The sequence below is a fragment of the Anabrus simplex genome, chromosome 7 (assembly GCF_040414725.1).
Source record: "Anabrus simplex isolate iqAnaSimp1 chromosome 7, ASM4041472v1, whole genome shotgun sequence".
In the NCBI taxonomy this organism is placed as follows: domain Eukaryota; kingdom Metazoa; phylum Arthropoda; class Insecta; order Orthoptera; family Tettigoniidae; genus Anabrus; species Anabrus simplex.
In genome coordinates this window covers 198,847,605-198,862,309 of record NC_090271.1, presented here as the reverse complement: position 1 = coordinate 198,862,309, position 14,705 = coordinate 198,847,605, and the positions used below count along the sequence as shown (strand labels likewise).

Here is a 14,705-nt window from a genome sequence, read left to right as displayed (position 1 = left end):
TGTCAGATAGCTCCTCAATTTTATTCACTTAGGCTGAGCGGACTTCAAACCAGTCCTCAGATCCAGGTAAAATTCCTTGATCTGGCCGGTAATCGAACCCGGGGCCTTCGGGTAAGAGGCAAGCACGTTATTCGTACACCGAGGAGCCGCTCGGAGCTGAATTAGGAAATACAATTTACTAAGGACAATACACCGCCACCATCCCTAAGGAGACTCCAATCACTACTGAACATCTGGAGGAAAATAGAAAACTATTCTTTATTCCTCACACATCAGTGACCTCTGTCAAAAGACTTAGCTTAAGACAACCTTCTTGGCGAACTTCATTTAACTGAAAGGATGGCTCTTCCTAGATATCAAATACCTGAAAACAACAAAGGCAACAGCAATTCCTGCCACCCTACCTTCGAATATGTGTCATTCGTCACCAGTGACAATCTCTCCCAGCTTAAAATGTGTGACGGGGGTAACTGAGAAGCAATAAACTGTACCAATTCAGTTCAACAGCACATCCTGGAACATCTTCAGTCGTGTTTCTCTTTGTTGAGCGTCGTGACCTCACGTATTTGCTCTTTTAGTATCGCATACCTGGTGAGAGGTCACCACCTAGACCGGTTTGCAGCTCCTCGCAGAATAACGTGGAGAGATAGGTTGATGATCGTCTTTGCTTAATCGAACCATCCACTTAATGTTCTTTCTCGAAGTCATATACCGTTCACTTTGCCTTGTAAAACAGTGTTTTCCAAATTCTGCTCTCCCCTTCTCAAAATATGCCCAAGGAATTGGAGATAGCTTTCACTCACATGACAAGATAGTCGTTACGTAATGTTCAGTAATTCTTTGACGGGTGCATTTGTTCTTCTCTCATTCAACGGTTCTCGTTGAACTCTCCACCAACACCACATCTCGCAAGTATCTATTCGACTCTTGTCTTTAACCTTATAGGCCTAGGTTTCACAGCCTTAAAAAAAGAGAGAACCAGAGATTCACACAGACACGTCTTCATAGCTCTTGATATTGCTCGATTCCACCAGATTAGGCCTAGTGAGTTTAACCATGCCCGCTCGACCTAGGACTAGACGTCATTTCGTCGTTTTCCGTGTCACTCATGACTAAATTCTGGTATACAGGATCACTGACTATCTTCAAATCCTTTCAGCATCTTGTAAGTTGGGTTTGAATTCGTTGATGGATTATTGATAACTGGCCGACACAATCCATGCCATACCCTAACGTGGATAACGACTGAATGGGGTATACCTAGGTAGTATAGCTTCACTCGTATAACAATGTTATACAAACCTCCTAGATTATAGCTGACACCCTACAAAACAAGGTCTGCATATGTCCGAAGTATGCTCGGTAGGGTTCAAATTGAGGAAAGAAAGTTATCAGTTCAAGCCCGATGAGAATGGATGTAGTTCTCTAAACAGAGGACCGTATTTCCATTAAATCTCTACAGGGCGTATCTTAATTATACCGACAAAACAAGCAGGGATATTTTTCATGTTACATAAAGAACGAAGGCGCAATTGGATTGGCGGAGAAAATTTTCCTTTTCTAAAAGATGAAGCTAATTCATTATTTCCGGGCGCGCAATTCAGATTAGCGAGCTCGCCGTATTTGCTCTGCCAGAGCTCAAATCGCTGCCCACTGCTGTGCTCCAGAGGAGGGAAGGGAGGAGAAGTGGTGTGTGTGTTAGGCGCGGACAGAAATAATGGTCGATGCGAATGCATAAGTTTCTCGTTCGTTTAGTGTCCCAGTAGACGCTATACAATTTAATCTGTCCATATTGGCTACTAAGTTTGCGGCATAAATTGTCGGAAATGGCTGCGCTTCGGTACACCAACGAAGTCCTGGTGGAACCTGTTACGATATGTTCAGCAAGGAACGTCATTTTGCATGATGTAATATGTTCTTCTGTTGTATTCAGGATTGTGGCGGTAGAGTGGTGGTGGTGATTATTGTTCTTTTTTTTTTTTTTTTTTTTGCTATTGGCTTTACGTCGCACCGACACAGATATGTCTTTTGGCGGCGATGGGACAGGAAAGGGTTAGGATGGGAAGGAAGCGGCCGTGGCCTTAATTAAGGTACAGCCCCAGTATTTGGCTGGTGTGAAAATGGGAAACCATGGAAAACCATCTTCAGGGCTGCCGACAGTGGGATTCGAGCCTACTATCTCCCGAATATTGGATACTGGCCGCACTTAAGCGACTGCAGCTATCTAGCTCGGTGATTATTGTTTTAAGGGGAAATACAACTGTGTAACCGTCTTCTCTTGAAACCGATCAGAGGAAAACTGGAAGAGATGCGACATTTCTAATAATGAAGGGAAGAGCGTGAAAATGAAAGACTCCATAGTCCTCTTAAACCTAATAACGTCGGGGTCGGAAAAGAGCAAGAGTTGACCAAGGAAGATCAGATCACAAGTGGCACAAGGGTGTGGAAGCAATGAAAGACTCAGCTAGAGCGCCCATAGTCACCAATTCACGGTCCCAAGATGAGAGCCATTAGGGTTCACCTTTCAATCGCCTCTTAAGACAAACAGAGAGAACCCTGGATATTCTCTAGCGAACCCCACCATAAAGGGTACGTAAGGGTGGCAATTATCGTGGAGTAATTGCTCCTATTTTGTGTTTCCAGAATCAGGGTTGCCGTATAACGATGCCAAACCACTCTCGAAAGATGTCATTTGGTTTCAAGTGTAGAGATCCGTTGTGAATGGGGGACGAAGATGAAAAATACACCGACGGTAGTCGTAAGAGGCGAAGAGAAGGGGCGACCAAGGGTTGGTACTTTCGGAACCATGAGACAGTCTGTTATTAGTACCATTACGTGATGAACATCATGGGTCGAATTTACTTGCGTTTAGTACTACTACATGCGCCTGGTTGTGCTCCGTCTTAGAGCAATAATCACTAATACAGTACCTGAGGAATTAGTACCGCTACTGCCTCATCATCATCATCATCATCATCATCATCATCATCATTTTCAAGTGTGCAGTCTTCATTTGAGGATTCATGGTGTACCGCCACCGCTGCATTCATTTACCACTTGAGGTCCAAACATTTGAATGTGACAGACAGAACTGGGTACAGTGTTAGGTGCCGCAGATTGAACACGGCCATAGCCCTGAAGTCGCCCTTTCTCGTTATTGGTAAATTATGATGTCTAATTTTCCACTTGGTAACAGTATTTGAAACTGGTACGAAGTGAATCCCGTGTAATTCAAAAAGAGAATTAATAATAATAATAATAATAATAATAATAATAATAATAATAATAATAATAATAATAATAATAATAATAATAAATGCTAGCCCAGTGTAGCCCTTTGTAAGGCAGACCCTCGGGCGAGGGTGGGCGATATCTGCCGTGTATAGAAACAGCGTGTTATTGTAGTTGAGGATAGTGTTGCGTGACCAAGCGGGTTGGCCGTGCGGTTAAGGGCGTGCAGCTGTGAGCTTGTATTCGGGAGGTAGTGGGTACGAACCACACTGTCGGCAGTGATTTTCCATTTTCACACCAGGCAAATGCTGGGGTTTTAGGGTCTACATTAAGGCCACGGCCGCTTCCGTCCCACTCCTAGTCCTTTCCTATCCCATCGTCGCCATAAGACCTATCTGTGTCGGTGCGACGTAAAGCAACATTAAAAAAGTGTTGCGTGTGGTGTGAGTGTTGCAGGGATGTTGGGGGACAGTACAAACACCCAGTTCCCAAGTCAGGCGAATTAACCATTTAAGGTTAAAGTCTCCGAGCCGCCGGGAATCGAACCCGGAGCCCTCTGAACCGAAAATCACTACTCTGACCATTCAGCCAAGGAGCGGGACAATAATACGAGTGGAGATTAGGTGAGGGGCTTTCCCGCTGAGATTTCCTGACAACATCTAAGGCTGAAATGGAATACACGTTAGACATTAAATTCAATATATATGTTTTAAACTGGCCGATGATAACTATAGTAAGAGACCAGTGGCCGTAGTGGGCAATTGTCACGTCAATAAATAAAATGAAATAAATAAAAACCGATTAACTGATTTCATCTTTACAGCTGATGTCATTTATTGCGAACTAACTTATCTGGCTGGTCGCCTAGCGACACCGATATGGCTAATAATATAGCCTAAGCATATGTTTCATTACATCTTTGATCTTCATTTTTTCCCCACCGTTCTTGGTGGTGGTGATTATTGTTTTAAGAGAAAGTACAACTGGGCAACCACCTTCTATGAACACTGATCGACGGGGAAATATGGAAGGCGTCCAGCATTTCGAAAACTGAAAGTGTCGGCCAGAGAAGGACAAGGACCACGAAGGGCATGAAAATGAAAGATCCCTAAGATTCAAAAACCTAATACCGTGGAATCAGAAAATAACAAGGGAGGTCAGATAGGGAAAAATGAAAGTGAGGAGCGTGGCAAAGTTAGTGCAAGTAATGACAGGGCTTAGTTAAGGGCCCCGTGATCACCAACCCACGCTCCCAAGTTAAGAACCGCTGGGGGCCCTATTACTTGCCTCTTATAACAGACATGGGGTACCGTGGGTCTTACTCCACCCTTTTGGTGGGGACGTGGGTGCGAAATGTGTTGCACATGTGGACTTTTCCCTGTTTTACGGCTGGATTCCCTTCCTGTTACCAACCCTATGTTGAGGGATGTGTTCACTATTGCAAGTTTCCTGTAGTGTTTCGTAGTGTAATATATTGTCAATGTATGACGAGGAGAATATTGGAACGGACATAAAACACCCAATCCGTGGGACAGAGGAATAAACCATACGCGATTAAAATCCCTGACCCCGCCGGTAATTGAACCTGGGACCCTCTGAAACCGAAGGCCTCGACGCTGACCATTCAGCCAAGAAGTCGTACGTTTCAGTACATATGGTAATTTTTAAAATGTCTTGTATTATGTAACTTCTGCCCTAATTGTCCTAAGTTTACCGCATGGTACCGTCAAGTCGGGCATAAGAGCCTCTATTCAATGACATACCATACATATGCTGGATGAGAATTTGTATTCTGAAGTTGTTATAAAGCAAATCCCACATAACTTTATCCCTCATGGTCACAGGGTTTCGAGATATTTCACACTCTAGAGGGAACTGCTAGGATTGTACGGGACGGGAGGTCTTGCATGAACCAAACTCACCGGGCGAGTTGGCCGTGTGGTTAGGGGCGCGCAGCTATCAGCTTGCATCCGGGAGATAGTGGGTTCGAACCCCACTGTCGGCAGCCCCGAAAATGGTTTTCCGTGTTTTCCCATTTCCACACCAGGCCCTTTCCTATCCCATCGTTGCCGTAAGACCTGTGCAACATAAAGCAAATAGCAAAAAATTTAAGAAAATCAACTAAACACGCGCAGAGTGGAAGGTACTTGCTTCCCGCCTGTCTGCACGCCCCCCTGGTTCGACCCTGAAGAAGCGCTAAAGAGGGGAATGAGGGGAAGAACTACTCAACTTGCTAACATGACTGCTACATATTCAGCATGTGGTTTTCACATTAGAGGCCCGTCAACACTCCCCACCCCACTGTGGCCTTGAGTTACTACGCATCTCTTTGTTTGGTTCTTGCTACGTCTCCCGACCAATACTTCCTCTTTAAACAATAATCTCCGCCACCACTCCTGATGAAGCTAGGAAGCAGAAATGATATCAAAGAGAAGAAATCGATCGATGAAGAGAGCAAGCATCTATTTGATGACGACATCGTATGAAGATGTGGAGACTGAGCTAATCGTGTTTTCATCTTTGTATTTGTTTCATCTTTCTGTTGTTCGCTCGTACTGCCCTAATGCCGGACACGTTTCAATACATTCAACACTCGGAGGTGATGGTCTGCAACATCTTCGGTATTGTAGGATAACAGCTGCTGGTAGCAGTGGGCCATGTTTGTAGTGCTGGCCACACCACGCGAGTTTAGTGTATGTTAAGTGCACGGAGGAAATACTGGACACGGTCTTCCGGGACGTATAATTGCAGCACGAACTGCTGCCACCCATCTCTGGTAGATGATGTTACTGTCAGTGTTCACAGTCCGCCAATATGCTAAGTTCGTAGGTCCACTCTCCAGCCGCTAATCTCGTCTTAGATCTTGTGGGTTATACCACTAGCATTGTCTAATTCTGGATATTATTATATACGCCACTACTGATTACAACTTTTCTATTTTAAATGTTCAGGAAATGTTTTGCCAGACAGATTAGTGTTCTCTCTTGTTTAAACCAGGTCATATTTGCAATAACATGATAATGTTATCTCAGAGAGGTCATTTCTTACGGACTCCTCATATCAGTTTCCAGGCTGATAAAATACTCAGTCGGATTCAGTTCGATTAGAATTAGTTATTGTTTCAATTGAAGTTGAGAAAGTCTTTCTTATTTGGTCGTCTGTTAGAACTTAGCACGAAGATTAATGGGAATTTCTGATGATTTTCGTTAGTTTTCCATATCGTTTAGAAGGAGCAGTAGGTCTCAGTACCTCGCCCAGGCGGCCTCACTTACTATGCCGAGCAGGGGCCTTGTGGGGAGATGGGAAGATCGGAAAGGATAGACAAGGAAGAGGGAAAGAAGCGGCCGTGGCCTTAAGTTAGGCACCATACCGGAATTTGCCTGGAGGAGAAGTGGGAAACGACGGAAAACCCCTTCGAGGATGGCTGAGGTGGGAATCGAACCCCTCTATACTCAGTTGATCTCTCGAGGCTGTGTGGACCCCGTTCCAGCTCTCGTACCACTTTTCAAACCTGGGCCTCCGGGGGTGGCAGCTAATCACCCTAACCACTACACCACAGAGGTGGACAGGAATATATTTCAATACTGAAAAGCGGTTTTGGTTGGGAAGCACTCTGGAAGTGATTATGAAAATACGTTTTTTGCAGTTTTATAAATACTAACCAGTCAGCGACGACTACAATTCCTAGCTTCACACGAAGGATTATGGACGTAAAACTTCCTCCTTAATAGCACGTGAGGGCGAGTAAGAGTCAGGAAGATATAGAGTAATTATAATTAGCGACCACTAATTACGGAAGATAAAGAGTTCTTACGTTGGTCAAAAATACTTTACCTTCCCTGATTTTGGGAATGGCCTGCAAGGAATCCATCCATTCGGTGTAGTTGTACTCGGGCCGTGTACCACCGTACCGCTCTGGCAAGAATTTAGGGTTTATGTGCTGGTGCAGAGACTCCCAGTCATTGCCGTGGAAGTAGATCTGTGAACAGAACCGTATTGGAAACTATTATTTGATATCAAGGTAATCACAATATAATATTTCAAGTTACATTGTCGCATGATAATTACAAAAGAGATTATTTGGAACACTGTTCTTCTAGGACAGGGCCTCTCAGGGTGCATGCGCGTGGTGCATGCACTGTGCACGGTGCAAGAGACGACTTGGCTTGGTTGACCAGAGTGCAATAGCGCTTACTCTCTCTTTCCTCACGCCTGTCTCGCTCGCTCCGCCTGTCTCCCTCTGCCCCACTTGCGCCGTAGCGCTCCAAATCCAAGCTGACTTGAGCCGAGCATAGGCGAGTTGAGCCGAGCTTAGCCGAGTAGCCCAGAGACGAAGCGTTGATCCGAGCCTTGCCGAGCGGCAGCGATGCACAGTGCACGGAGTTCTTGCGCCTCTATCTGCACGCGTGAGATTTTGGGCGTTTGAGAGGCCCTGTTCTAGGACTTATTAGGGATCAGGACATGTATTTATTTTCGAAACGTCGGTTTGAATGGCTTAGTTCGGTTCGATCCCGGCTAAGTCCGGTGGTATTTGAAGGTGCTGACGTATGTCAGATTATTAATACGAAATATAATCCTGTTGTACAAAATTTCGATGCTTGGCTGTCTCCGAAAACCGTGAAAGTAGTCTACGTAGTTAGAGGGATGCAATAATAATAATAATAATAATAATAATAATAATAATAATAATAATAATAATAATAATAATAATAATAATAAGCTTCTGTGGCCCAGGCAAGAGCGCGCCGTCCGGGATTACGTGGTTCAAATTCCAGTCACTCCATGTGAGATTTGTGCTGGACAAAGCGTTAGCGGGACAGGATTTTCTCCGGGTACTCAGGATTTCCCTATCATCTTTCATTCCAACATTCCAACAACACTCTCCAATATCAGTTCATCTGTCAGCCATTAATCATTGCCCCAGAAGAGTGCGACAGGCTTCGGCTGCCGGCACAATCCTATCCTCACTGCAAAATAGGGGCTTCATTCATTCCATTCTGATCCGATCGACTGACTGGAAACAGACTGCGGATTTTCATTTTTCATAACAATAATAATAGTATTAATATTTACAGATTACAGGTAAGAAGAGATATTTATATTGACAATTGAGATACGGTGAGGACTGATGATAGAATGAATCTTTCGTTCAAAGTTGTTACAGGATTTAGACAAAGCTGCAATCTTTCACGTTTATTGTTCATGGTTTACATGGATCATTTGTTGAAAAGTACAAAATGGCAAGGGGGATTTTTTTTTTTTTTGCTAGGGGCTTTACGTCGCACCGACACAGATAGGTCTTATGGCGACGATGGAATAGGAAAGGCCTAGGAGTTGGAAGGAAGCGGCCGTGGCCTTAATTAAGGTACAGCCCCAGCATTTGCCTGGTGTGAAAATGGGAAACCACGGAAAACCATATTCAGGGCTGCCGATAGTGGGATTCGAACCTACTATCTCCCGGATGCAAGCTCACAGCCACGCGCCTCTACGCGCACGGCCAACTCGCCCGGTGCAAGGGGGATTCAGCTGGGTGGAAAAGTACGGCCGTACTAAGGAAAAGGGCGGTAAATACATAAATAAAAATATGGAGTTTTTGGTTCCGTTCCCAAAGTCTCGATGTTCCGCATCATACTATCTAAAAAGCAGTAACCTGAATTTGATTCCAAACATAAGGAAAAATCAGACCGATCGAGTAGCTCCGTGGTTTGGGGCACTTAGCTGTCAACTTCAATTCTGAAGATAGTGGGTTCGAGCCCCACTGTCGGCAACCCTGAAGATTTTGCGTGGTTTCCCATTTTCACACCAGGCAAATGCTGGGGATGTACCTTAATTAAGGCCACGGTCGCTTCGTTCCTGTTCCTAACTCTTTCCTATCTCATCGTCGCCACAAGACCTACAGCATCTGTGTCGGTGCGAAGCTAATGTAAAAAAAAAAAAAAAAAAGGGAAAATCGGTTACCGTCTTTGCAATTTTTTTTTGAGATCTACATAACATAAAGAAGTAATTAGAGACTGAACTGTAAGAAAGCAGTGTCTGCACATTGCTACATCGTTCATTATTATTCGTGATTTAAGTCCACTGAGGAGCGCTGATGACAAGTTCTTTTTGGATTCTCATTTTCGTTTCTAATACCTCTCGAACCCTGATAGTAGTTTTTTCTCCCTTCCCTGTGAAAGAGGCTTGGAAAATTTAACAATCTTTGGTAGATGAGTTTACCTTTTTACAAAATTCGGGGTGGTCTGAGACATCAGTATCAGAAATCCCAGCGGAAGCTAAATCTTTTCTTAAATTTTTATTCATTGAGCCACATGCTTCTAGTCTTGTAGCTTTTGATGGGTGAGATCTTCTTCGGAAGCCTGCCACTGTCCATCTTAGAAGGTGCCTGTAAAACTTCAGCCGCCCACGTCGCATGGTAGTGTTAGCCTTTTCCAACTTCTGGTACACTTCAGAGCTTGCTTTCAGTGGGAGGTTCCATCCGGGAGCACTCTCGTCCAGAATTTTTTTTTTAATAGTTAATGTGTTAATTTCAACGTTATCCATAAAGTAATGAGAAAGTGATTAAACTTTGTTCTCAATTATCGCAGTTTTCCAAGTTCATAGTTACTGCCTTTTCCTTAGCACGGCAGAGTAGCAGTCAGCTTGGCCTATGGTGACAGTTTGGTCCTAATTTTAGCCTGTAATAAAATCCTGCAATCGTATATCTTCGAGCTTGATAAGGAGATGCAGAAAGTATGATATGAAACTGAGACGAAAGTGATGTCAGTCGGAAAGGAATTTAAAGGGTTTCAATATCAGGTAGCAAGCACAAAACTGAAGCAGGTGGGTCATTTCAAGTATTTAGGATGTGAATTACCTCAGAACAATAGTATAATAAGTGAAATAAAATCCAGGTGTAACATGGGCAATGCTATGCGCTTGCAGTTGAGATCATCAGCATTCTGTAAAGAAACTGTGAGGTCGCAGGCGAAATTATCTTTACATCGGTCTGTTTTTAGAGCGGCATTTCTGTGCGGGAATGAAGGCTCAGTGGACTCAGGATATCCTATTCATAAGTTGGAAGTAATCAACATTAAGGTATAGAGAATGATTATTAGTATCAGGGTATTCACTAAGAAAAAGAAATGAAATGGCGTATGGCTTTTAGTGCCGGGAGTGTCCCAGGACAAGTTCGGCTCGCCAGTTGCAGGTATTTTGATTTGACACCCGTAGGTGACCTGTGCGTCGTCATGAGGATGAAATGATGGTGAAGACGACACATACCCCAGCCCCCGTGCCAGCGAAATTAACCAATGATGGTTAAAATTCCCGACCCTGCCGGGAATCGAATCCGGGACCCCTGTGACCAAAGCCCGGCACGCTAACCATTTAGCCATGGACCCGGACGGTATTAACAATGAAGAAATAAGGAGTAAATCAGTAATGAACTTGGTGCGTGAAACCGGCTTCGATAGTGGAGTTTTTGGAGGCTTTCGTCTGAAGCGTGGCATTGTAACTAGCTCAGAAAGAAAGAGAAAAGGAACTTTTGAAAATGTGGTGTTACAGAAGAATTCTGAAGGTGAGATGAGTAGATCGAATCACGAATGAAGATATACAGAATCGAATTGGTGAGAGGAGAATGATTTGGCAAAATTTAGTATTAGTATTATTTATTTACCATAATTCTGTTAAGAAGTAAGGAAGGTCTAAAGGAAAAAAGGTGAGGCCCCATGTACATATAAAATGTTCCTTATATCTATATTAAGATGATATATTATTTACATAGTTTACAATATATTTAAGTAGTACTGTGAAAGATAATAGGGCCTATATATATATATATATAATTTCCTACTGCTCGTCCATTCTGTCTATAAGTAGTTAGCTAATCATTCCTCTGCTCGCATACTTCCTTTCACTCTACCAATCATTCACTCATTCACCCACACATTAACAGACACATGAGACCGTTCCATTAATTCCATTTTTCTTTATATACATTCGAAATTTTGGATGAGACAAGTTCTTGACATCCCATGACAGCGAGTTTTATAGCTCTGTGGAACGCAAATAGAAACCCCTTTAAAAGGCAGAGGTACGGGCGAAAGACGGAGAAAGGGTAACTCCATCGTCTCTCTGAACCTTACGATAAACAAACATTAGGCGTTGGAAGCACTGATCTCTATACATGGATCGCTGATGGCAGGTCTCCGCTGCAGGAGAAAGTACGCCAAGTTGAACGCGCGGTTCGCCATGTTGGCGTACCCAACCTCGAGCTCTCCTTATGGGGAAGCAATGATAATATAGTCAATTTTAAGTCGCAATTAATGGCGCATTGGAATAATTAAAAATATAGAGACATGTTCACTCAAAGCATAAGGACATTGGGATCACTGACACGTCATTCCGAGGTCAGTAAATCTCCGGGATAGCAATAAAAATGAGTGTATAATAACGGCCGGCAAATATTAACTTAGGTGCTGAATACATGCAATTAGCGATCGGTAACACAATACGAGTGAAAACCAGTTTCTGGAAACATTGCTGTAAATTGTATACATGTATGCCACGAAATTATGCATTCTTAAAATGATGTACCTATAAACGTAGCTCAATATACAGGCCTAGATTCGACATATCGTAATCGGTGCTTGATAATGAATTTCTGTTTCCTGTTTCCAAGAAATAACGCGCATATTATCAAATTAAAATATCATTGAAGCAAATGTACACATTTATAAAACCAGCAAATATTCAAAACTAGTCAATATATCACATTACCTCCAGCTTAATTTACTATTACAGACCTCTTTAATTAAATTCAGCTAGCAAAGCGATATTGATAGTCATCATCAGAAATATGTAACACCAGTTAAAAGAGTCCCAAATACCACGAATAGTATAATGGAATAGCCCCAAACACCCACCACACTTTCCCTTCTCCCACCACTCCAGTGTCTGAAACCCATAATTATTACTGATGTAAATAAGGTCTAGAATTCCTCCAGACTTCATTTTCTAAGATTGTTATAAGGTCACGTCAATTATTTCATCGAAACCGTCAGTTTAATTATGAGAAATAAAAAAATATATAAGTAAATCTTTACTCGCAGTTAATGTTCAGCAAAATTGAAAACAGTTGGCTGTACATCACTTCTAAGGTGTACAGTTTGTCCATTTCTATCAAAACAGTCTTCCTCTAAGTGATCCGAGCAGAGAACAGCTGTTTTAGAAGGCTCCCAATTCTCCCGCCTGATACTCCTAATCGATGATCTTAGATGTTCGGGTCTCGAGAAAGGAAACCTACAAAAATTAATTGCCATTTTGCTCCCGGAATATGCGAAATAAGATACAATAAACCTAAAACTCAAAACACTACCCTAGGAAGATTCTTATGTACAGTATAAAACTCCCCGAGCCGGGCTGAGTGGCTCAGACGGTTAAGGCGCTGGCCTTCTAACCCCAACTTGGCAGGTTCGATCCTGGCTCAGTCCGGTGGTATTTGAAGGTACTCAAATACGACAGCCCCGTGTCGGTAGATTTACTGGCACGTAAAAGAACTCCTGCGGGACTAAATTCCGGCACCTCGGCGTCTCCGAAGACCTTAAAAAAGTAGTTAGTGGGACGTAAAGCAAATAACATTATTATTAAAACTCCCCGATGAAATGATTTCTCCTTCTGCTGATCGGTTCTGTTTGTACATCCATAAGCTGAATACTGCGGTATGTTAATACCCCGTAGAATGTTTCTTCATTCATATTTCAGATAAACACATACATATTTAAATTTAATCTTGTAATACACAAGCATACTACAAGGCAACGAACCTAAATTCGTAAAATACACTACTATTTACTTTGCAATAACACAGCACAGAACACTCGTGAAACTACAATCAAGAGGCCTGGCGTCACTGAACTAAGCATAAACAAAGCAAGCGCGCTCCTCGTGGTCTATTGCACCATGCGCTCGCTGCCATCTTAGTACGCCAGTCATCTTCTATTCGGCTTACTGCTACCCAAGCTACCAGCCATCCAGGTATAGAGATCAGTGGTTGGAAGGGATTAGTTTCTATATAGGTAGAGAGGGATGTTCGGAGAAAGATCAGGTTAGTTTGTCTCAATGGAAGGTAACCTTATAGGATGGGAGGAGGAGTGACGGTTAATTAGCCTTTCGGCGTTGTACTCCCTGCTGTTCTAGGATGCCAAGCAGAAGATGACAGAATGATAGGACACATCTCAATGACACCGAGTGCCTTTTCAGTTGGTTTTTGAGGGAAGTGTAGGCGGCAAGAACGGTAGGAGTAGACGAAGGTATGAATATGACAAACGGATTAGAGTAAAATCTCGGGAATAGAAGCAGCTTTTGGGTGGTTTCACTTAGACGTGCCATTTGGGCTCATCAGTTGGATTGGCACACCCCTCCAAGGCTCTGGGATTAGAGTAAATGTAGGATGTGGTAGTTACGTAGAAATAGAAAGGTTAGCCCAGGATAGGGTGCTATGGAAAGCTGCACCAAACCAGTCTATGGACTGATGACCCAAAAACAACACCAGTTTCTTACAGTACAAGAAGAACACTCCATTTCCTAACGACGAAAGTCTTGGTTAGCGATTCTCGGTTATTGCAGCCATCTGACGAACCACGCTAGGCACTATCTCAGTCCTATTTGTATTCACACAACGAATCCACATCATCTTATCCATTCGTACCCGTTTGGCAACTTCTTGGTCTTTCTTGTCAATAAGTAGCCTTGCCGATGTGATCAAATTTCAACATTTGTCTTCTTACTGCAGTTTAACTTCTTTACTATACAAGTGGACAGATTGACGACACGTCTTCAATTTATTTGCTCCCCGTCGTTTGACTTTCTCGTTTTCTAAAACTAAACTTCACGAAATTTTCTACATCTGGAGAGAAGGCATCAGTCCGATGCAAGATGTCATAGAAAACTACGAGGAAAACCAAAAGAAATTAACCCCAGGTCCTACAACAGCAAGGAGTTTTGATAGATATCAGGGAGAGTTTCTGATTTTATGAATATTTATTTAATATCTGATTCTAATTTCTGTCCCAGAGAGCTTGAGATTCAACAGAGAAATAGTCTAACCAAGTGCGTATATAGTGCTGCTGACTTCTGCGAAAACATTCGCTACATCACCCTCCGCAACGCAATATTAAACTACACAAGATTACTCTGAAAAAATTAGCCAAGCTAAAATATACTAGGTATTTTGATGCAATTTTTTCTATTAGTTTCACGCACATGCAAATCTTAGAGTTTTAATTTCCTCTCCTTGGATTGTGATTCGTTTTCGAAATTCCTCTTTGATTTTCTTTATCACATGTTCTATATAGACATTTAAAAGGAGAGGGGACAAACTGCAGCCTGGCCTCACTCCTTTCTGGATTGCTGCTACTTTTTCATAACCTTCGATTCTCTTCACTGCAAATCGATTTTTGTACAGATCGTAGATTTTATCGGTATCTGATCCCAAT

General features: G+C 42.8%; 1 protein-coding gene across 1 annotated transcript in view; it reads right to left on the bottom strand.

The window, feature by feature from the left end:
* LOC136877459 (alpha-tocopherol transfer protein-like) overlaps positions 1 to 14,705 on the bottom strand; it is a 238,092-nt gene that overhangs the window by 11,283 nt on the left and 212,104 nt on the right. The window contains exon 7 of the mRNA XM_067151515.2: positions 7,066 to 7,210. Within this exon, the coding sequence (XP_067007616.2) occupies positions 7,066 to 7,210 (145 nt within the window). The remainder of the gene's footprint in view (positions 1 to 7,065; positions 7,211 to 14,705) is intronic.